This window comes from Puma concolor, chromosome C2 (assembly GCF_028749965.1).
Source record: "Puma concolor isolate L17-30 chromosome C2, mPumCon1.1.hap2, whole genome shotgun sequence".
NCBI lineage: Eukaryota > Metazoa > Chordata > Mammalia > Carnivora > Felidae > Puma > Puma concolor.
This window is the reverse complement of record NC_141675.1, coordinates 129,785,786-129,801,359: the sequence shown is the minus strand read 5'-3', so window position 1 is coordinate 129,801,359 and position 15,574 is coordinate 129,785,786. Positions and strand designations below refer to the sequence as shown.

The window sequence follows — 15,574 nt, the reverse complement described above, 5'->3', positions numbered from 1 at the left end:
ACCAGATTAGGTTTACATATGCTATAGTGATTAATGGGTAAAATTCTCTGAGGGCTTATTGGACATGCTGGATTCTAGGTGTAAGTGCTAAGGGGGCTAGATATTTTGCCTTTTTTCCTTTTATAAGTTCATTATTTTCTATTTTATTTAATAAGTATTTGTGTATTTTAGGTTCTTTGCAGGCCTTATCTGGGCCAACTGCCAAATAAGGTGGGGAACTATTTGATAAAGTGAAGAGCACTCTAATAACATGATGATTGACTTGCTTAGCTTTAATAACAGAACAACTTTGACATAGGGGGGCTGCAGATAAGTTCACGTGGCAAATTAGAGAACAAGAAAGGTATCTAAACAAGGTGATTGTAGCCTATATGCCTGTTACATGAAGAGTAAGATTAACTGTTGTTCCATTTTAGGATCAGATTGTATGGCTCTGAGACCAGATCTTTACATTTGGGAATATGTTACTGATTTGCCACTGTGATTAGACATTCATATTTAAATACTTTGAGATCTTTTCTGATTGTTTCTTTTAAAAATACATCTTACTTTTTATATTCTTGAAATTCCTCATTTGCTTTTGTGATCCAGTATTTTCAATATATATATAACCTTTGTTATTGTGATGCACAAGGTGATTACCTGTCCATATTTATATGCTTTGGGTTTTTTTTAGTGCGTTAAAAAAAAAAAATAAATTCTGACCTTTGTACTCTTTTGCTTTAGGTACCCAGCACTTGTAATGTTTAAGTTCCTTCTTGGATCTGATGAGATAACAAATTGTATTCAACAACCTTGGGAAGTTAATATTTCTCAGATTTATTTATTTTTGAAGCTGAAATGTGCTAATATTAGATGATTGGTTGGAAAATGTTAAAACTTGTATCTAGACTATCATTATGGCCTCAGACATGGTTATTTTTTTTAAGTTTATTTATTTATTTTGAGAGAGAGCGCACTAGCAGGGGAAAGGCACAGAGAGGGTGAGAATCCCAAGCAGGCTCCACAGTGTCAGCACAGAGCCTGATATGGGGCTCGCTCTCACAAACCAAGAGATCATGACCTGGGCTGAAATCAAGAGTCTGACACTTAACTGACTGAGCCACCCAGGCACCCCAACTGACACGGTTATCTCTTTCACGATCTCTGTTAGATTTATGCGCAAGAGCTGGTAAGACGCTTTCACAAATAATGGCCAGTGACACCTTATAAACTAAAAATATATAAAACAACACATTATGAAAATTTTGATCTCAAAATACCAACAGGTTGTTTTCTTCCTATTTTTTCTACCACTTAATGGCTCCCCTTTCATTGTACTTACAAGGAAGTCATTGGTGCCTACAACTCTTCCTGACTCTATGGTGAGATAGCAGATTCTATCAAGGGTTATTTTATGGTATGCCTCTGTCTTCTTTTTTCTACCTTCAGCATCATTTCTCAAAGTCAAGTTCTTTTTATTGTTCTCCAGAATAGTTAAGTAACTTTCTCCTTTTGCCTCCATTGCTCTTTATCTTTTATACTGCGCACCAAAACTATCTAATACAGATAGTCATGTCACTGCCCCCTCAAAATCTGTTAGCCATATAGAATGAAGATCACAATCCTTAGCATGTTATTTAAAGCCTTTTTTTCTGGGCTCCAAAACTACCCTTCACCCCCACCTGCCATATCAATTTCCTCCCTGATTATGAAATATATTATTTATGCATATACTCTCATGTTCTCACATTGTTTCTACAATTTGAATGTCTTTTCCCCTCTATTTACATAGTTTTATTCTTTACAGCTCAATTAAATGTCACCTTTTTGGGGGAGGCCTCATTATAATCCAGTTAAAGTTAACATTTCTTTTTCCACTCTCTTCCTGTAATGCATTTCTTGGACCTCCATGCAACATTTATTTTATTTTAATATAATGATTTATACTTGAATTCCTCAGTCATATATCCCTGAGTTCAAATCCTGCCTCATCAGCTTATTTCCTCTACATTTCTGGGAAATTGATGTCATTTCCTGAGATGCTTCCTTATCTGTTAAATTGAGTTAATATTTGTATATAATTTGTGGGTTATCTTTTTATGTTAAATCTGATGACACAATGCCAGTATGATACACTGCATTGTATATTCTAGATAGTTGCCCACTTGGTTTTGTCCCCCAGTAGATAGTAATCACTTCAAGGATAGGAGATTAATCTTACTCTTCTTAGCGCCCAACAGAAAATCTCATATTCTCTTTTACTTTTGCTTGTCACAATTCATGGAAAATTTAAACCTAACTCATCAGAATTAACATATTAATGCAATGGTATATTATCACATTCTGCAAAGGACTGGCAACGACTTAGGAGCTGCATCAAGAACCAAAGAATGAAGCATGAATAAAATAGTAATAAGGGCATTTTGAATAATTGGGGATTTCAATGTGAACCTAAGCCAAACAAGAGCTATAGATAAGGAAATGTTAAAGCTTGTCTTCATTCTGTCCTGTTTATAGGATCTCGTCTTCGCCAGGAAGACTTCCCGCCACGGATTGTGGAGCACCCTTCAGATGTCATTGTCTCTAAGGGAGAGCCCACCACTTTGAACTGTAAGGCAGAGGGCCGGCCAACGCCCACCATTGAGTGGTACAAGGATGGTGAGCGGGTGGAGACTGACAAGGATGATCCCCGGTCTCACAGGATGCTTCTGCCCAGCGGATCCTTATTCTTCTTGCGCATTGTACATGGGCGCAGAAGCAAACCTGATGAAGGAAGCTACGTTTGTGTTGCAAGGAACTATCTTGGCGAAGCAGTGAGTCGAAATGCATCTCTGGAAGTGGCATGTAAGTAAACACAATGAATCTTATAAATGGCGTGCACTTTAACTTTGATTTATTTTTAGTAAGCTTTGATTTGTCCCTGTGGCTACTTAATACCTAAAGAAGAAAAGTCAACACACTGTGCATAATTTTACTTTGCCTTCTCCAAAGAAAGCTGGTCAAAATAATGTCAAGCTATGGTATTACAGTAAATTTATTTATATTGAATCAAAGTGGAAATTATGCTTTTACATTAAAGCAAAGTGGCAATGATGCTGATATTTAAAATTGGAATTATTAATGAAAGATATAATCAAGTATTAAAGTCAGCCATTTATTTATTAAAAAAACCTTTTTTTAATGTTTTTATTTATTTTTGAGACAGAGAGAGACAGAACATGAGCAGGGGAGGGGCAGAAAGAGAGGGAAACACAGAATCTGAACCAGGATCCAGGCTCTGAGCTGTCAGCACAGAGCCTGATGTGGGGCTCGAACTCACAGACTGTGAGATCATGACCTGAGCTGAAGTCGGATGCTTAACCGACTGAGCCACCCAGGCGCCCCGTAAAGTCAGCTATTTTGAAATGCAAAATTTATGTCTAACGTGGCCTCAAATATAGGGCATAAATCCAGTATTTTATACCTGTTTGTGTTACTTATCTATATATAGTGTATTATGTTATGTTATATTATATTATAATATAATATATTATATTAATTATATTATATTACATTATATTACATTATATTATATTATATTATATTATATTATATTATATTATATTATTATGTTAGTATTGCTAAATCTAACTTTTAACAAATGACCTTAAAAAGAATATACTCCCTAGATTATATTAACTCTTTTATTACTTCCAGTCTGAACTCAGGAATCACTACCCTAGGTGTGTAGGGGAGAATACAGGAACAATGACAGCAACTCTATTTGTTTATTTTTTCTACCAACAAAACTCATCAGGGAAGAAACATGGTTTTTATTTTTTTTTATTTTTTTTTTTTTTTAAATTTTTTTTTTTTTTCAACGTTTATTTATTTTTGGGACAGAGAGAGACAGAGCATGAACAGGGGAGGGGCAGAGAGAGAGGGAGACACAGAATCGGAAACAGGCTCCAGGCTCTGAGCCATCAGCCCAGAGCCCGACGCGGGGCTCGAACTCACGGACCGCGAGATCGTGACCTGGCTGAAGTCGGACGCTTAACCGACTGTGCCACCCAGGCGCCCCAGAAACATGGTTTTTATAAGGACAAAATGTTTATACATGGAAGGGTCTTGTTCAGTCTTGGGAGTCAGCAATAGTTAAAGGCTTGACCTCTGGCACTTAAAAAAAAAAAAAAAATATATATATATATATATTTGTTCAGCAGATAGCCCGAATAGCACTAGTAAGTCAAGAGGTCAATGCTTTGCATCTATGTGAACATTGCCTTCATAAGTTCATACATTATTTTCCAGAATGTATTAAAATACATGATAGATTTGTTTATTATTATTATTATTATTATGGTTTATAGGTAAGGATCAAATTTGTGTCCTAATTTAAACAGTACCATGAAATTTTGATATTAGCTATTCTGTGGAAAGATTTTATCTGGAATTGATCATTAATAAGATGGTAATAGTTGGATGTAAAAAATTTACTCTTCACCTTTCTGGTTGTACCAGTAGATCTTCATAGATAAGAAAATTGAGATGCTTCAAGATGCACGAGACTTATTTATGTAGCTGGGAAGGGAGTGCAAAATAATAGCTCAACGTCTCATGTCTGTAATTAAACTAGGTAGTTATACTCATGTGCTACATGGTATCAAACTGGATTGGGAAACTTGCATATATGTGTGTTGCAATTCTCTGGAATACGTCAGCTTTACACAGGGAAGCATCTTTTAGTAAATAAAATCATATGATTTCTTCTTCAGCTACCTAGATGAAAGCTTTTGTTCTTAAGTGTCTGAACTTTTGATTTACAGTTTGTACCAGGAAATCTGAAACACACTAATGCTTGAAATGTGTATGTCCAATAGGAAAGGCTACGAGAATTCTAAAACCCAAATTTGTTTTGTGAAGTACTTTGCGATAGGGGCATTAGAACCTTAGCTAGCAATGCTATTTTGCACAAGGCCCCAGGTAATTTCATTTTTATAATTGACTTCAAAAAGTAGCTAAATTAGATGCAGCTTAGTGAGATTTGAAATGTACACACAAAAACCTCAAAAATAAATATTCCTGACTCTTCTATTTTTATTTTGAAATATCTTATTCCTGGAATTTTTCAAACACATTGAAATATTTCAATGTCAAATTCCATTGATTTCCGCCCCCCCCCCACCTCCCTTTATAGGAAATGTTATCGGCATTATTCTCCCATTTTATAGATAAAATGAAGCCCGTGATGGTTAAGTGACGAAGACTTAGGCAATAAGTTAATGGAGATTTAAAGACCAGATCCTGATTAGTCTAATTTTAATTTTAGGGAATTGTGCCATATTTGGGAAAACACTCTAATTGAAATTTGGCCTACTCCATAAATAGCAATAAAGAATTTTTAATTAAAATGATTTTTTTTAATTTTATCTACTCAGCAACAAATATCTGTTTTTAATCTTCAACTAATTTTTCTTCTTAATATTAAAGTTTATCTAAATTGCCAGTCATTTTATTGTTGGGCAGCTATAAACATTTTTTCCCCTGAACCTTAGCTTTGTTAAAATTCTTCCCTACATGCATTCATCTTGCGTTTTTATTTAATCTAAAGATTGCTTGCTTTCCTACTTGTGTCATTAATAATCAATCACACTTGTTTTAGGAAGAAAATTTTAAACCATGATTTTCTTCTTGTGTAATGTGACAGTAGCACTTTTTATTTTTAAATCAATGAGCTTTGAGAAATTCTAAAAATACTTTTTGACCTAGAGAGGAAAACAAGAAGGCTTCTAAATTGGATTTAGCTAGTGAATAAAATTCTTTCTTCTAATGCCGTGTCAACAGTTCATGCCATTTGAGGCAACACAAGATCAAATAATACCCATTTATATGCTACTCATCTCTTTCACATTAGATCATCAGTCATCTGTCTTTCCTTATGTGTTTCATAAAATGTATTAATATGGAAATTTGGGTCAAAGCATTGTGGTATTTCAGTATTATTTGTTACCCAGGTATATATTTTTAAATAAAATGATACAACAGTAGTGATAGATGAGGTACATGTTCGGCCTTCATAATTTAGAACACGTAACCTAAATGCTCAATTATGACACATCTCTTTTTCATCCAGTAAAGGAAGGAATGGAAGCCTAGCAACACTGTGTATGAGAACTATAAGGTAGCTTGAAAGATTGGTGAGCACCATAAGTTGGGAAAGTAGATTTTTTTTTGTTATGTAAAATAGTCCTTGAAAGAGAATTGAAAATTGGGTTAAGGAGATGATGATTAAAGTCAGAGATGAGTCAATAAGTTGTCAAATCATTCAGAAAAGACTATATATCAGATTTTGAACTGAAAATAGCAGTGAAGATTGAAAGAAGGAAATAGTATGAGTCATATTTAGAAATTATAAGGCATATCACTTTATGGCCAGTTTAGGGATTCAGGGGATACGAGATGATTCCCAGTGGTTGCTTCTTTGGTTTTTTGTTTGTTTTTGTTTCTGTCGAGTGACTAGGTCTATAGTGCTACATCCGTAGGGGTGGCGGGTACAGGAGAGAAGAAACAACTGAAATGGGAATAGGAGATTGAGGTGAGCTTTGGCTGTATTGTTTGACATACCAATGAGACCTCGAGGTAAACATATCTCATGTTCCATTAAAAAGGGAATTTCTAGAATTGAGAAGAGAGGTCTTTACCACATAGAGGGTAAAGTGATGGGAGGAGAAAAAGAAGTAGACATGATTGCCCAGGCAGGCTGTGGTCAGGGATGGTTAATAAGGGCTGAGGTCACTCCTGTTGCTTGGAACCCCCATATTTAATGGTGGACAAAGGAAAGAAGTACTGGCTCAGGAGGCTCTGAGAGGTATCAGCGTGATGGCGTATGGGGAGTGAAGGGACAAGAAAAGGAAACAATTTTAAGAAAGAAAAAGTATTTTGCAATGCAAATGTCATGTGATGGTTAAATACGAAGTACCTGTGGGCTCTAGGAGTGGAAAGTGAACATGTCAGCTGAAGAATGAATCAGCGGTGGAATTGGGGTGGCAAATGCTGCCATTCTCCCAAGAATTTAGCTGTGAGTGGATTGTGAGGGAACTAGAGCAAGGTATCTAGGTCTCTGCACTATTGCCATCTGGGGTTGGATAATTCTTTGTTGTGGGGCTGTGCTCTGCATTGCAGGATGTTTAACAGCACCTCTGGCCTTTGCCTAGGAGATGGCAATAAGACCTGCTCCCCCCACACAACCCCTCCCCCCCCATATCCCAGTTGTGACAACCAAAAATGTCTCTGGACTGCCAGTTTTGTCTTGGGTCAAAATCAGTTGAGAATTACTGATCTCTGGTATCTAGGTGATTAAGAGTATACGGATAAGTAGCAAACTTGTTACAACTTTTATTGTGAAAAGATTATTGATTAAAAAATACGGTAATTTTTGGACTCTTTGCTTCGCCTTGATTTTCATTTTTAATTTCAAAAATCTTGGTTTCTGCTGTCAAATGAAATGTGCAATTTTATTGATAACCATCTATCTTGGCAGGTTGTAGAGAAGTCAGCCCATTCTTTATCATACTGTAAAAACACTTTTTTGTTTTCCTTTCATACAAACTTCAGTTTTATGTAACATAATAATGCGCTTGAGGAAAAAAAAAACATTCAAGAGGGCATCATTGATATGGAGTGTCCAATCACTTACCTCATGTTTGCTATCTCCCTCCTAGTTTGTAAAGAAAAAAAAAAAAAAAGCAATCCAGAAAGTACTTTTCAAATCACTTGAACTCAAGAAAGGTATTCAGGTGAAAGCAACTTTTACATATTTGGGAAACAGAATTGCGGGATTCCCACCAAAGCACCTGGCACCGAAGATGTTAATACAGTTTTCCAGTGAGCCCAAGAGAGTGGAGGCATAGCTGATGCAGATAGGATTTCAGTGTGAACACCAGTTGTCCCTGTGTTTGGAGCAGAAGGAGCACAGGGGTCCTTACACATTTTGTGGCTGCCTGTGATATAGCCTGAGTCAGTGGTAACCCCTAGAGATAGCAGCTGTAGCCCCAGGTGGTAAATATATGACAGCAGCTTGATCTATCGACCAGGGTAAGAGGGGGTTCTGGCCTAAATGAAAATTCATGAAAAATTGATGAAGTCCCCAGATTATGTTTTCTGTTTCCTTTTCTCAGCACTATGCCACTGTAGAGAGGGGAGATTAAATGAGGTGCTGAACGCTTTAGTGGCAAGGAGGTTGTGGTTCAAAGGTCAGGGGTCACATAAAACTGATCTATCTCTCTCTCTCTCTCTATATATATATATATTTTTGCTTTCCTTACTTCGAAAGCAAAATACAAAAACTTTTCAGATTAGCTCTGATAGACTTTTGCTTTGATAAAAATAAAATGGCAAAATATTTAAAAGGTGGCTTTTGATGCAACTACAAAAGAGAGAATAGATGCGGTTTATAATTTAATTGGGGAACTAGAAATAGATGGAATTCCATGACTGTGGGTTGATTTGTCTTTCTTTCTTTCTTTCTTTCTTTCTTTCTTTCTTTCTTTCTTTCTTTCTTCTCTTTCTTTCTGTTTCTGTGTATCAAAACTCATGCTGCAAGAAAGTCATTTAGACAAGGAAAAGGTCTTGCATTATTTATAGGTCACAGATTGCTAGAATAGCAAAGCTATGGAACACTCTGCAAACATAATGATCCTGTTTGCTTTAAATCCACAACTAAATTGATGTTTTATCTGTACAAGGAAGAGAGGTTACAGAAGTAGACTGACTTTAGTAATAGAGGTCACAGGTGGCATTAAAAATGAACACAAGGTAGTTTCTTGATATTTCCAAGTTGATATATATGTGACTTTTTTCTTTTTCTTTCATTTTATTTTGGCTGCAAATGAATGTTAGCTAGGCAAATTACCTTTATATTCCATAAAGACACAAAATAAATTAAATTTCAAAAAATGTTGAACCATGGAGAACTTTTTTAAAAAAATTGCTTTATTGCTTTATTTAATTCACTTCCCATGCAATCTGCCATTAAAAGTGTACAATTCATTGTTTTTCAGTACATTCACAGAGTTGCCCAATCCACATCACAATTTGATGTAGAACATTTTCATCACTCTTAAAGGAAACCCTATACCCATTAGCAGTCAATCCCCATTCCTCTCAAACCCTCCTGCTTCAGCCCTGAGCAAAGACTAATCTTTCCATCCCTGTACATTTGCCTAGTCTGGATATTTCATATAAATGGAATCATATAGTATATGGTCTATGTGACTAACTTGTTTTCCTTATTATAATGTTTTCAAGGATTATCCTTGTTATGACATGTATCAGTACTGCGTTCCTTTATATTGCTGAATAATACTCTATAGAATGGATGTACCCCATTTTATACATCTGCTCACTGGTTGATATGCATTTGGATTTTCTCCACTTTTTATATGTTATGAATGATGCTGCTATGAACATTCCTGTGCAAGTTTTTTTTTGTGTAGAAATTTGGTTTCATTTGGGTATTCTCTTGGGTATATATCTAAGGATAGAATTGCTGTCATATGGCTGGTAAATCTGTTTCACTTTTTGAGGAACTTACATGTAACTTTGAAGTTATCACACCATAACTATCCTAAAAGAAATAAACATACAAACAAACCTATCCTTTTTAATGCATCAGAGACAGTGAGTCAATCTGGAGCTGATATTCGTAGATTTGGACCATAAAGAATGTAGGTGCAACTGATTTCTTCATGATTTTTCTATTTGTATTTGTACAAATTTTAAGAAAGAATTCAGAATTTTTTTTTTTGTAGGTTAGGGAATATTAATAGCTGAAAAATGTTCATAGCCCAAAGTATTTGAGCCATGTTATGGGCTGAATTGTGTTCCCCCCAAATTTATATGCTGAAGCTCTAACCCTTAGTATCTCAGACTGTGAGTTTATTTGAAGGTAGAACCACTAGAATGGTTAGAATGCAGCCACTACATTAGGTCCTAATTCAATCAGACTGGTATCCTTATAAGAGAAAAATTGGACATGTAGAGAGACACCAGGGAGACAAGTGCAGAAAGGAAATACCTTGTGAGGACACAGCAAAAAGGGGGAGGCCAGGGAGGGAGACCTCAGAAGAAACGGAACCCTACAACACCTCAATCTCAGATTCTGAGCTTCCAGAACTGTGAGAAAATAAATTTATGTTGTTTAAACCACCCAATCTTATGGCAGCTATAGCAAATTAATACAGGCCATTAATCTTAAGACAAGAATAATCCCTTCTAACAGATAGTATTAAGAGGAAAGTAATGTTGAGAATCAAATATTGTTTGCATTCTATAGATTTTGTTCTGCCCCACAGTGCTGGTCTGAGGTTGGTTTAAAAGAAATCTGTAAACTCAGTAGAATGTATTATAAGCCATGAATGTATAGGCATCAATCAATCTAAAATATCTTTACCTGGGGGCTCCTGGATGGCTCAATCTATAGAGCCTATGACTCTGCATCTTGGGTTGTAAGTTTGAGCCCCACATTGGGTGTTGAGATTATTTAAAAAAAATTCAACTGGAATCAAAAGACAAAGTAGCAAACATTTTGGTATCAGAAAACAGATGTTTGTGGAAGCGTGTGTATGTGCACATGCATACATCTGTGTTATTTTGGGCTGTTCTGTGTGTGTACCTTTTAATTTTGTGAAACTCCATCAAATTCTTTCAAATACATGTTGTTTCCTTAAGCTTCGCAAGTGAAGGTGTGAAATTGCTGCTGCTGGGGGACATGTTTGAATTTATGGTCTATTTAAATAGGTATGCTATATTTTGATATCAGGTTTCTGTTGATTGAATTGACTGCATGCAACCCCTCTTTGGTACAAGTCTCAAGTTGCTAGTCACTCAAATTAACATGAGTTAACCCTGACTCCAGGGAAAGCACATAAATGAAGTGAAATCTTGATGTCTTTTGCCTTTCTCAAAAGATTGTTTCTGAAAACAGTATTGTCCTGAGGTCTGCAAATATGTGAATACTATCCATGGAGTGACAATCAAAACTGTTCATAATGATGCCAAGATGGGTCAGTACAAAACATGCTCTGGTTAGTGCTGGTTTTCAACCCCAGCAACACTGTTCAGATGTGGTTAAAAAAAAAAAAAAGTCAAGGTTTTGGAGGATTTCCCACGTATAAGCCTTCAATTTATTAGCTTTTGATTAGTGTGTAAATAAAAGTTGATACGGTTGACATTATACCTAGAAAACGTAATTTTGGGCTGCAACTTATAAGCTTTTCTCTCAAGATTTGTGTTTCAGCAGAATCCGGGTCTCCAGTTTTCTTCTTTAGATTGAATTCGTTTCTGATACGTCTAATACACGTTTCTGTTCGCATGCAGCCCCCACAATGTTTCTATCTTTTCATGAAGGAGATTGTACTTCTTTCATGCATGAGTGGGTGTATATGGTGAGCTCATTATAAGAGTATAGAAGTGAAAACAGTACGTGAAATTTTATTCAGCTCTGCAATTTCCTCTTGTGGTAGTTGGTGGCTTCACTGGCCAAAGGGTGAGGTTCTATTGTAAAATTGATAAAGTGTTTTACTCTGTATCATTGGAATTGGTTTTTCTCTTTAAGCTATTTTCAAAAGCAAAAACAACACTCCCAACCACCATTTAAGAAAACTTAGGAGATATTTATACATTTTTGGCAATTGGATAGATGTTTTACAAGAAATAATTTGGGTTCCTGCTTGGGGTGATTTCTATTATCTCTCTAAAGTTCCTAACACTACCTTCCTGGGGCTGCTCAGACAGCAATAGATGAGTGTTTCTGGGCCTTGGGTAGAAATGAAGCTAGGATTGTAAGGGAGACAGGTGTTTTGATGACGTGACAGACAGACTGATACATAGGCCCAGACCCTGGTGAATCCCAACAGGTTTTTTTGGTATGTTTATTTTGTTTCTGCAGAAAATCTACCATCTGTAATCATGTATTCACTGATTAATCTAAACCTGTTGTACAACTGATCCTCAAAAGGCCAACAAACAAGGTTGTCACCCTGGATTACAGGCTCCAAAAGTCTGGCTGTTTGTCTTTGGCTCACTGGGTAGCATCACAAGTAAAGGTTGGGAATTCAGCTTACATTAACATGTAAGCAGCGAAGGAGCTCTTTTTGTTTTTGTTTTTTATTTATTTTTTTATTATCTATACCTTTCCCCCTGAAAATCAGGCCATTTCCTAGTTATACAAGTATTTATAAAAGCAATCATTATGTTTTTTAATGTGGTTATCTAACATCTAAATCTGTACCAAGATTTTTTTAACAAACTTTATAGTTTCTAAATGGAAATATACTGTAACTATTTTGTTTTCATAACAGAAGTCATATTTATTTTTTTAATTTTTTTTTAACGTTTATTTTTGAGACAGAGAGAGACACAGCATGAACGGGGGAGGGGCAGAGAGAGAGGGAGACACAGAATCAGAAGCAGGCTCCAGGCTCTGAGCCATCAGCTCAGAGCCCAATGCGGGGCTTGAACTCGCGGACCTCGAGATTGTGACCTGAGCTGAAGTCGGACGCTTAACTGACTGAGCCACCCAGGCGCCCCAGAAGTCATATTTAATATAAACCATTTTATATATATTAACTGGCCTCATTTTTCTCTTCCTTGTTTTCTCTGCTTATTCACATTGAGTGAGCATATTCAGTATTTTTCCTTAAGTCCTTTAAAACATCTTTATTGGGTTTCTAGTTGTTAGGAACTGAAAGTGGTTTAAGAGATCCAGGTCTCAGTGGTCCTTGTGTTACTAGTGAGAGGGTTGGGCAGCCTCATCACGTGACCCTCCACTGTGGTGTAGGGTAAGGGCCTTCTGACAGAGCATGCCATTGGAGGTCAAAGTGGCACCAAATGCTTGTGGATCAATATGAATGCAAGTGGCCTTCGGAAACCGGAGAGAAGTATAAAAGCAAAGGCCTAAGGTTGTGTTTGGCCAGTGTGGGAGAAAATGAGCATATGTTGATTTGGAAAATGGATGTAGGGGAGTAGAGGGAGATAATTTAAATAAGGAAATAGAGATTGGTAATGAGTCAACATCCTAAGGAGCTTACTGCATTTTCCTTGAAGATCTAAGGCAGTCCTTTGGTGTTTTTGATTAAGGAGTGTTACTTGGAAGTGTGGTATTAAGGAGATTTATTAAACACAATGTGTGTTGGATGGGAGCATGGGGGTTCATGGGTGGGGAGATCTACCGCAAGTTAAGGTACAGTAGGATGAGTGTTGAGTTACGCTGATGAATTGAGTCGATATCAGAAAAAGGAGAGATGGCATTCCAAAAGAGAATTGATAAGCATTTAAGTCATGAAGATGGGTTCTTGGGATGATATAAATTCTGTTTGCCATACTTTTGTACAGTACTAACTGCTAAGTATACAGCTAGGTATTGAGGATACAAATATTTAGAACAAGTGTTGTTTAACGTGTATAAAGTTTCATTGTCATAAGATGAAAAAGACCTGGAGATCCGTTACACAACAATGTGAATATACTTATCATTACTGAACTGTGCACTTAAAAATGGTTAAGATAGTATACTTTATATTACGTATTTTTTTAAAACTTCAGTTGAAAACCACAACAACAACAACACAACACAGTAAGACATGACTCATAAAGTCACAGTGTGTTAACATATTGATACAACATGTGGTATGTCCTCTGGCTGACATTCTGAGGGGATTCAAAGGAAGAAGGGGTTGATTCTGCTAAGAGAACTGCAGAAGTGGAATGATTTCTCTGGGTAGAAAATGAATAATACGAATTGCTACTGCTTACTAAATGGAAGGCTTCTTTTTTAATGTCTTATGATTTATAAGTTCTCAAAATAACCCTGTTATTTGGTCTCTAGTTTATTTGAAGCCCAAAGAATTAACTCATAATTTTTTACACAGCAATAAGAGTCAGGATTTGAACTCAGGCAACCTTCCTCTAGAGTCTTCTTTGTTCACCACTAAGGTAGGAGTCCTCCTTGATTCTTTTAAACAAAATCATTCAATGTGTAGAGGAAATCATTAGCCTTTGTTTTAGTTATTTTACTCAGAAATGGTGATCTGCTTTTATAGATACAATGCTGACACCGGACTAGGTGAAGTCTAAAGCTTTGTTTTGGTGTTAAAATTCTGTGATTCATGGGATATTAAAGAAAAGAAACAACAGAAAGGGTAATCTTTTCTTTCTTTTTATTTAGTTATATATTGACATTTGAGAGCTCATTAGTTTATTCAAGTAATTTGATTTTCTCTGTACAGTTCCTAGTTGTCAAATAACAGCATCAGGAAGATTCATCACTTTCAGTTGTTATTGACATGTTTGCAGGCCAAAGCAGCTTGAAGATGAAGAATCCAATTTATAAGATGAGCCATCTATCATTTAACATCTAAAGATAACTTGACTAAGTTTTATAGAAAACGGAGCATGATAATAATAATGATACCTTTATAATATTTCTAGAGTTTTGAGAATTATAAACATACTGACATGCATTTTCTCATAGACATTTGCTGACTTTGATAATTTCTAAGTCCAGTATGTAGTATCATTAGCATTGGTCAATTTGACTTTCAAATAACTGCTTTTAATTTTAAAATGAATTGAAAGAGGAAAGATAGTGTTTTCAGTAAGTGATATTGGAGCAATTGGATGTCCATAGGCAAAAAAAACCACCAAAAAACAAAAAACAAAAACAAAAACCAAAAACCAAACCAAAACAAAAAACACCCAAAAAACCCTCAACTTAAACCACACACATTATACAAAAATGAATTAAAAATTGATCATAGATTTAAATACAAAGTATAAGACTATAACACTTTTAGAAGGTAGGATAAACCCTTTGGTGCCTAGGGCTTGGTGAAGAGTTCTTAGACATGATGCCATAATGCAAACTGTAAAACTAAATGTGACTTCATTAAAATGAGAAACATTTATTCTATGAAAGATCCTGTTTGTTTTAAAAAAATTTTTTTAACGTTTATTTTTGAGACAGAGAGAGACAGAGCATGAACGGGGGAGGGTCAGAGAAAGGGAGACACAGAATCTGAAACAGGCTCCAGGGTCTGAGCTGTCAGCACAGAGCCTGACACGGGGCTCAAACTCACGGACTGTGAGATCATGACCTGAGCTGAAGTCGGATGCTTTACTGACTGAGCCACCCAGGCACCCCGAAAGATCCTGTTAAGAGAATAAAGAGATAAGTAATATTCTAGGGGAACATATTTGTAAACAACATATATCTTAACATATATCTGATAAAAGACTCATATCTATAATGTGTAAATATCTCTTAAAACTCAACATGTTTTTCTTTTTTGTTTTGTTTCTGTTTTTGTTCATTGCATGTTTTTATTTAAATTCCAGTTAGTTAACATATAGCGTAATATTAGTTTCAGGTGCAGAATTCAGTGATTCACCACTTACATGTAACACCCTGTGTTCATCACAAGTGCCCTCCTTAATACCCATCACCCATTTAACCTGTCTCTCCGCCCACCTCCCCTCTGGTAACCATCAGTTTGTTCTCTATAGTTAAGAGTCTGTTTCTTGGTTTGCCTCTCTCTCCACCCCCCCAGCCAATGTT

The 15,574-nt window shown here is 36.0% G+C and overlaps 1 protein-coding gene across 20 annotated transcripts in view; it reads left to right on the top strand.

Annotated features, from left to right (window-relative positions):
* Positions 1–15,574, top strand: part of ROBO2 (roundabout guidance receptor 2) — a 1,716,380-nt gene that overhangs the window by 1,172,111 nt on the left and 528,695 nt on the right. For all 20 annotated transcript variants that reach the window (XM_086675717.1, XM_086675722.1, XM_086675715.1 and 17 more), the window contains one exon: positions 2,500–2,826. In XM_086675717.1, coding sequence (XP_086531843.1) covers positions 2,500–2,826 — 327 coding nt within the window. The remainder of the gene's footprint in view (positions 1–2,499; positions 2,827–15,574) is intronic.